Source organism: Nematolebias whitei, chromosome 20 (genome assembly GCF_014905685.2).
Source record: "Nematolebias whitei isolate Nwh7 chromosome 20, NemWhi1, whole genome shotgun sequence".
NCBI classification, from domain to species: Eukaryota; Metazoa; Chordata; class Actinopteri; order Cyprinodontiformes; family Rivulidae; genus Nematolebias; species Nematolebias whitei.
This window is the reverse complement of record NC_056517.1, coordinates 255950-264117: the sequence shown is the minus strand read 5'-3', so window position 1 is coordinate 264117 and position 8168 is coordinate 255950. Positions and strand designations below refer to the sequence as shown.

At 42.2% G+C, this 8168-nt stretch overlaps 1 protein-coding gene across 1 annotated transcript in view; it reads right to left on the bottom strand.

Annotated features, from left to right (window-relative positions):
• Positions 1-1711: 1711 nt before the first annotated feature.
• The window catches only part of cnksr2a (connector enhancer of kinase suppressor of Ras 2a), a 198804-nt gene continuing 192347 nt past the window's right edge, over positions 1712-8168 (bottom strand). Inside the window, exons 22-24 of the mRNA XM_037694365.1 lie at positions 5344-5568; positions 2364-2551; positions 1712-1720 (exon numbers count right to left, since the gene is read on the bottom strand). Of these exons, the coding sequence (XP_037550293.1) occupies positions 1712-1720; positions 2364-2551; positions 5344-5568 (422 nt within the window). The remainder of the gene's footprint in view (positions 1721-2363; positions 2552-5343; positions 5569-8168) is intronic.

Here is an 8168-nt window from a genome sequence, read left to right as displayed (position 1 = left end):
GTCCGATGAACGACCTGTCGACCACCTGCCTGACCGGCCCCGGCCCAATGAATGGTCCACCTGTCTGTCTTCGCTTTGCCTGAACGGCCTATTGGACGACCTCTTGGCTGCCTGCCTGACCATTGCCTGATGAATGGTCTCCAGGCCGCCCGCCTGACATGCTCCAGTCTGATGGACGGCCTCCCGCCCGCCCGCCCGTACTGCTTTAGTCTGATGGTTGCCCTCCTGACCCATTCCGATTTGATGGACAGCCTTCCGGCTGCCCGCCGGAACCATGACCATGTGAGGATGGTTACCTGACTGCTCAGACTTTTTTTGTGTGTGTACCTATTTGTGTTTAGTTGTGTTCCCAGGTTTTAGTTTTGTCAATTTATTTTTGTCCTCGTGTTTCATTGGGCCCTCCATCCTTGCAGTTCCTCCCTCCACCCACCCAAGTCTTTTTTGGGGGGGATTTTTTTGGGGACGCCAGGGGGCATCCTTGAGGGGGGGATACTGTAAGGATGGCGCCATCTGTGGGCCTTCCTTGTCTGTACTCCCTTGTGTGTCTCATCATTTATCCAATTAATTTCACCCTTGTCTCGTGCCAGCTGTTTGTAATCACGTCCTGTCTTGTCTGGGTATATAGTCTGTCGGTTAGTCTTGTTTGTTGTCAGAGTCAGAGTCAGAGTTTCTTTATTGTCATTCGCACCTCATGTGGTACATGTGGTGGAGCAAAATTATGTACACAGGGTCCCAGTTACATCCAACAATAAAATGTATAAGAAAAACAGTAATAACATCTAAGATATGAACTAAGAAAAACATCAACTAAATATACACTAAGCACTCATAACATAAAACATTGAACATCACCACAAACATGAACATGAGTCTGTGAGCAGATGTGCACGCATGAACACATCAACATTGAAACAGATCAGCAGCAACATGAAACAGATCAGCAGCAACATGATATGGTTTTTCACAGTGATTATTCTAGTTAGAGATTCATGAGTCTAACAGCCTCAGGGTAGAAGCTGTTCCTCAGTCTAGTGGTTCTACACTTAATGCTCCTTAACCTCCTTCCTGAGGGGAGTGGGGCAAAAAGTGCATCGTCGCTGGGTCTACCCTGTCGTCCTGCCAGTCTGAGCCAGTCCCGAGTATATTTTGTAAGTTGCTGACTTGTCAGCTATTTAATTTATTATCATTAAAGTATTTATTTTTGTATCTTCTGAGTCGAGTCCCTCCTGCAACTATTGGGTTCATTTCTGCCTGATAAATCCTGACACCTAATATTGCATCTGTCCAGAAATGTGTTTTAGGATTCAACAGAACTGAATCTTAGAGATGTGCGGATCAAGTATCTGTGTTTGTAACAACTGTTTTACTCTTCAGCATTCACAGAACCAATCCTAAATCTAGCTTTTCTCTAAAATAATGTACCGGTAGTTAAAAACACCCTTCTTGTCCTCAAACGTGTAGTGACAATATGATACAATTGTCATAAAGTACTTATGTAGATATGCTTAGGACCAATTTATGCTTATTGGATTAATGTGTCCTGCAAAGGGACTGCTTGAAGTACATTTCATTACAGGTCTGATCATTACTAGCACACAGATCAAGCCACTTTTTTTTTTACCTTGCTGTTGAAAAAGCTACATTTTTTTCTTCATGATGAAAATCCTGATGTTGCTCAATAATCCAAGTAGATAAATCTAACAAGACTGAGTCAGACCCTCTGGATGGATGAAGAAGAATCCGTCCACATGACCTGACTCAACCATATTAGATTCATGAAGAATAATATTTTCATGGTTATATTATAATGTTATGTTATAATATTTTCATGCATTGAAGGGTGGTGCCGCAGGGGTCCATCCTCAGTCCTCTTCTCTTTTCTTTATGCCTGCTACCACTAGGTACTATTTTTCATTGTTAGATTGAGCTTTATTCACAATTTTAATCTTAACACTGTGTAATTTGTTTTTAACCTGTCTGTATTCTAAAGTGTTAGCCATTTGTTATTACTGGTATCTTTATCCTTTTGAATCTATGTGTATTTTACTGTGTGCTTTACTTGTTTGTTTCTGCTTTACAGCACTTTGGTTGGCATTTGTGCAGTTTTAAGTGCTCTATAAATAAAATGGTATGGTATGGTTGGAACATGCTTGAGTAACGCAGCAATTCATTTTGAATCTGCTCCGTTAATGGAGGAAACTGTAAATTGGTCTGAACTTTTCCAGTGTACAGAAAACAGCAGCTTAGTAGATATGTGAAGGAACGCAAAGCTAAAGATGTTGTGATGTTTAGCTTCAAAGCTGTTTTTGTTCCCACCTCCTTACTTGTGTGTTTACGGTATCGTAATGTTTGCATGGACCAACCTTCAGTGTGGAGGTCAGTATGCGTAGGCGATGGAGGCGCTCATTGAGCTGAGGGTCTGCTGCCCGTCGGAGGAACGACTGCCGGAATTCAGTTTGACCTTTGGCCTCCGAACCTCGTCCTAGAGGACAAACTCCGCCCTGCTCACACGCTCGAAACAGGTCACCCAGGGATGCTCCTTCACTCCCACCTTCAACACATTTGGAGGAACACAGAAAGTAATTTGATATTATTTTAACTAATGAACTCAAATCAATTCTGAAATATAAAGCTGAACAGTTGAGGTGGCAAATCTTAGATCCACCACAGGAGGACAGCAGCAGACATGAGCAATTCCACCTCGCAGCATCTTAGTCACAGCAAGATTACTGATGGTAATACCCTCATCTCTCCTGTCTGACAGCTCAAGAGACAGTTTCACTACTAGGACACTTTTATTTCCTCGTCTATATCAGCATTTATCTTTAATACTCTGATAGATCTTACATGCATCGCCTGATTACAAAAAACAGCCTTATTAATACAAAGTATTTTAGTCTGTCACTTTCTTCTGCCTCTGGCTTCACCTTATCAACCAGAGCACTGTCGACTCATTAGCCTCATTAGAACAGTGCATGACTTCTGTGTGTTAATAGAAACTGATGATCACTTAAATGGACATGTGTCTGCATGAGAGAGGTTTTCTGAATCTGCGTCACTGCCTTCTCCTTTAAAAAAAATAAATCTTCAGTCTCTTGTGGCTGTCAGTCACTGTGAGACACATTTTCTCTGTTTTACTCTGTTGTTGGACTCTCAGAGAAATAAAAATAAGGAGAATGTGAATTACTTTCCACATAAAAAGAAAACTAACACTGGCATGTTTCTTTGTGAACCCTTGTGACAAAAAAACCCCACATACTTTTCTTGAAGTATAATAGTTTTTTATGACTTGAAAATTTGCATTTTCAAATTCTGTGCAGTCAAAGGCTGGTAGCTGTAGACGAGTCAGAATCACATATGTCAAACTCAAGAGCCATGGGCCAAATCTGGTCTCCCATAAGGATAATTTAAATGTAAAAGATTGTATATCTTTTCATTTTTTCTTTAAAACAACTGATGAATACACCATTTTGAATAGACTTCTCTTGCCATCTGGCTAACATTGAAGCCAGAAAGACCGCTGCAGCATTATATCATTATTGCTTCTGATGCGGAAAGAGTAACAGAACATCAAGTGAGACAAATCAAACTCTTGTTCAGGAACCTGCTACCAAGAAAATATATCATGTATCTGACTGGAGTTAAGGTATCAGCTGAAAGTGGCTCAAACAAAGTTTTTACATTTTGGTACCTTTAAATGAGTTTGACACCCCTAGATCTGTACAAAGTTTAAATTCTGAATCCAAATTCAGTTCAAAACAGATCCAGACACAATCCCCATCCTGAGCATCCCAGTGGTGATAATGGAAAGGAATAACTTCCACTTAACATGAAAACAATGTCTTGCAGAACCATGCTCAAAATAGGAAGCCATCTGCCTCAACCTGCTGGGAGCTGAGGAGAGGATTTAATTATTTTTCTTTATCAAGAAGGCAATGAGGTGTGATTGATTCATTTGTCCACCGAGACAAGAGCTCAGGAAGATCAAAGTGATCAGTAATGTCATTTAGTCCAAAATCAACCCACTCAAATGAATGAAACTTAGGAAGTAGAAGAACAAACAACGGAAGAAATCATTAAAATGTTTTTTTGTGTGAATGCCCTTTTCTTCAAAAGAACACGTTGAATAGAAATTATTATCGATTGGCTGGACTTTAAAATCCTTACAGATTGATTTAGATTAACATTTTAGCACAGGTGTGGTTTTTAATTGATTCAATTTTTATTTTAGTTTAGCATTTTTGTTCAGTCTTACCAGAGGCGTTCAGTCTGACTGCTGCTACATTAACAGCAAACTACAATAGCTTATACATGAATGAGCTTAAATGCAATCTGGGTTTATCAATTGTGGTATTTAACTAGTTTCTGGTAAACCCAAACAGCAGAATATATACTGCAATAAATAATTAATGAGGACAATTTAATAAATAATTACGATCAGGAATCAATGAGCGAGCTAATTAAAAACACCTTTTCAGTTGTTGATTTTTCAAGATCAAGATTGAAAATGAGCGGCCAACAACATACCACACTTCAACTGTTGGTAAGTAATTGTTAATGTACCAACAGCAATCCACTTTATCCCCAACCCTGATCAAACTACCCACTGGCTCATCAGTCCAGTCAGAATTCAAGTATTTCTCCAATCTAATGTTCTTTAATGAAGCTATACAAGAAAAAATGTTAACATAACGTCTGTTCATAAACCTTTGAAGCCCTCTTCAAAACATTTAACGTAACATTTAAGCAGTAGAAAAGACATTAAAGGTTCAAATATATGTGAGAATATGCAGTAACTCTACTAAGGGGCAACGATGAAAAGATTCTGGCAACCAGATTTAGGAGACCTTTGCATTTAACCTCAGGTTTTCAACAAGACCAGTCCCTCAATAAATTAACACAAAAAAAAATCATGTACCTTTAACCCTACATAATTACAGATTAGTATTATTATGCAGATAATTTTTTCAGTAAAGATTAAAGGATGTCTTCACTGAACTGAAGTTACAAAAAGAGACAACAGAATGGGAACGCTTAAATCCACAGAGGAACTGCAGGAAGCTCGCTGAAACACTTCAAAACAGCCATCCTGTCAAAAGCTGTTTTAAATTACATAAGCTGATTTTTAAATAAAGTTAATGAGCACTTTAAGCTATGCAAAAAAAAAAAAAAAAGTTTATTTATTTGAGCTGAGTGGCTTGGAATTTTCTACTTTGCCAATAATCCCCCGGTTTCTTTATTTTATTTATATATATTGTTTTAATAAAACTGTTACCTTTACGCTCTCTGCTCTGTTGTAATGTGATTTTATTTGCACTGCATATACTACCTGACTCAACTCACCATTGTGTGTTTGTTGCTCTTCCTTCGTGGGCGGCATGAGGAGTGTGTGTAGGTTGCTGTCTCGTGGCAGCGTGAAGCTGCGGGGTTTCCCTCCCTGAGTTGCCATAGGGATCAGCCTCTGCATCGCCACTGGCAACGGGACGTTTCTCTGTGGAGGAAGAGTGTAAACAGCTCCGGCCATCATCGAACCACCCCCTGGACCCGGATCGGCGAACACAGCATCCTCTGTGAAAGAAATTTGAAAATAATAATGATAATAAAAATAAATAAAAAATACATGGACCTAATGTTTAATTGAGAAAATCAATGAGAAATATGTTATATCTTACTAAAACAACATCATGTATAAATAATTTAGGACTAAACTGTTAAATGCAATTATTAATTTTCATTTAAAAAGGACAAAAGAAAATGGCAGTCTGAAAATAAAATCAAAATGTCCAATATAAAAAACTGATCATTTAACAATTCAAACATATCTGCAAACACTTTACTTTTTGCAATGTTAAAAAAGGCATACATTGCATCACATCAGTTACAGTACCTAAACTGACTTTATTGAATGATATCCAATATTTTGATTATATATATATATATATATATATATATATATATATATATATATATATAGATAGATAGATAGATAGAATTTTTTTTATTTATTCCCTGGTTTGCCACTGTAGCAAATGCTAGTATGGTATTGCAGATTGTCCTTGATGAAATACACTGTTTCTGCAGAAGAAATAATACATTGTACTACAATGAACCAAGCCTCAGGTTAAACTTTAATCCAAAATGGTCAAAAGCAAAATAGTGCATTTTCTGTCAATGACTACTGGTGACCAACTTTCTTGCCAATTCTCCCATTCTCACAATCTGTATAGAATATGACAGATGACCCTTTTCTTCATGCGGAGCAAAGTTATCTAAAAAATGCAAACTTCCATAATGTGTAGATCATTTATCATGTTGTACCAGAGGTGGGACCAAGTCATTGTTTTACAAGTCTCAACTAAGTCTCAAGTCTTTATCTTCACATCCTGAGTCAAGTCTTAAGGAAAGGCAAGTGTCAAATCAAGTTCCAAGTCTGAAACATAAATTTCAAATCCTTTCAAGTCTTTTTTAAACAATGTTGCAATTACAAGTTAAATGTCCCTCCCTGGGCTGCCACCTTACCATGGTGGAGGGGTTTGAGTGTCCCAATGATCCTAGGAGCTATGCTGTCAGGGGCTTTACGTCCCTAGTAGGGTCACCCAAGGCAGACAGGTCCTAGGTGAGGGACCAGACAAAGTGCAGCCCAAAGACCCCTATGATGAGTAAAATAAATGGACTTGATGTTCCCTCGCCCAGACATGGGTCACCGGGGCCCCACTCTGGAGCCAGGCCTGGAGGTGGGGCACGCGGGCGAGCCCCTGGTGGCCGGGCTTTTACCCATGGAGCTCGGCCAGGCACAGTCCGAAGAGGAGACGTGGGTCCCCCTTCCCATGGGCTCACCACCTGTGGGAGGGGCCAAAGGGGTCGGGTGCAATGTGGGATGGGTGGTGGCCGAGGACGGGGACCCTGGTAATCTGATCCTCGGCTACAGAAGCTGGCTATTGGGACGTGGAATGTCACCTCACTGGTGGGGAAGGAGCCTGAGCTGGTGTGTGAGGGTGAGAGGTTCCGGCTAGAAATAGTCGGACTCACCTCTACGCATGGCTCTGGCTCTGGAACCAGTTTCCTTGAGAGGGGCTGGACACTCTTCCACTCTGGAGTTGCCCCTGGTGAGTGGCACCGAGCAGGAGTGGGCATACTTCTTGCCCCCCATCTTGGTGCCTGTGTGTTGGGGTTCACCCCAGTGAATGAGAGGGTGGCCTCCCTCCGCCTATGTGTGGGGTGACGGGTTCTGACTGTCATTTGTGTTTATGCACCAAACGGCAGTTCAGATTATCAGCCCTTTTTGGAGTCCTTGGAGGGGGTACTGGAAAGTGCACCTCCTGGGGACTCCCTTGTTCTGCTGGGGGACTTCAATGCTTACGTGGACAATGACAGTGAGACCTGGAGGGGGTGGTTGGGAGGAACGGCCCCCCTGATCTGAACTCGTGTAGTGTTCTGTTGTTGGACTTCTGTGCTCATCATGGATTGTCAATAACAAACACCGTGTCCAAGCATAAGGGTGTCTATATGTGCTCTTTGTACCAGGACACCCTAGGCCGCAGTTAGATGATCGACTTTGTCGTCGTCTCATCTGATCTGCGGCCACATGTCTTGGACACTCGGGTGAAGAGAGGGGCGGAGCTGTCCACTGATCACTACCTGGTGGTGAGTTGGCTCCGATGGTGGGGGAGGATGCCGGACAGACCTGGCAGTCCCAAATGTGTTGTGAGGGTTTGCTGGGAATGTCTGGCAGAGCCGCCTGTGAGACAGAGTTTTAACTCCCACCTCTGGGAGAACTTTGAACATGTTCCGGGGGAGGTGGGGGACATTGAGTCCAAGTGGGCCATGTTCCATGCCTCTATTGTCGAGGTGGCTTACCGGAGCTGCGGCTGCAAGGTTGTCGGTGTCTGTTGCGGTGGCAACCCTCGAACCCAGTGGTGGACACAGTCAGTGTGGGATGCTGTCAGGCTGAAGAAGGAGTCCTATCGGGCCTTTTCGGCTTGTGGGACCCCGGAAGCAGCTGATGGGTACCAGCAGTCCAAGCGACATGCGGCTCAGGTAATCGCTGAGGCAAAAACTCGGGCATGGGAGGAGTTCGGAGAGGCCATGGAGAATGACTTACGCACTGCTTCGAGATGATTCTGGTCCACCATCCGGCGTCTCGGGGGGGGGGGGGGGGGGGGGGGGCG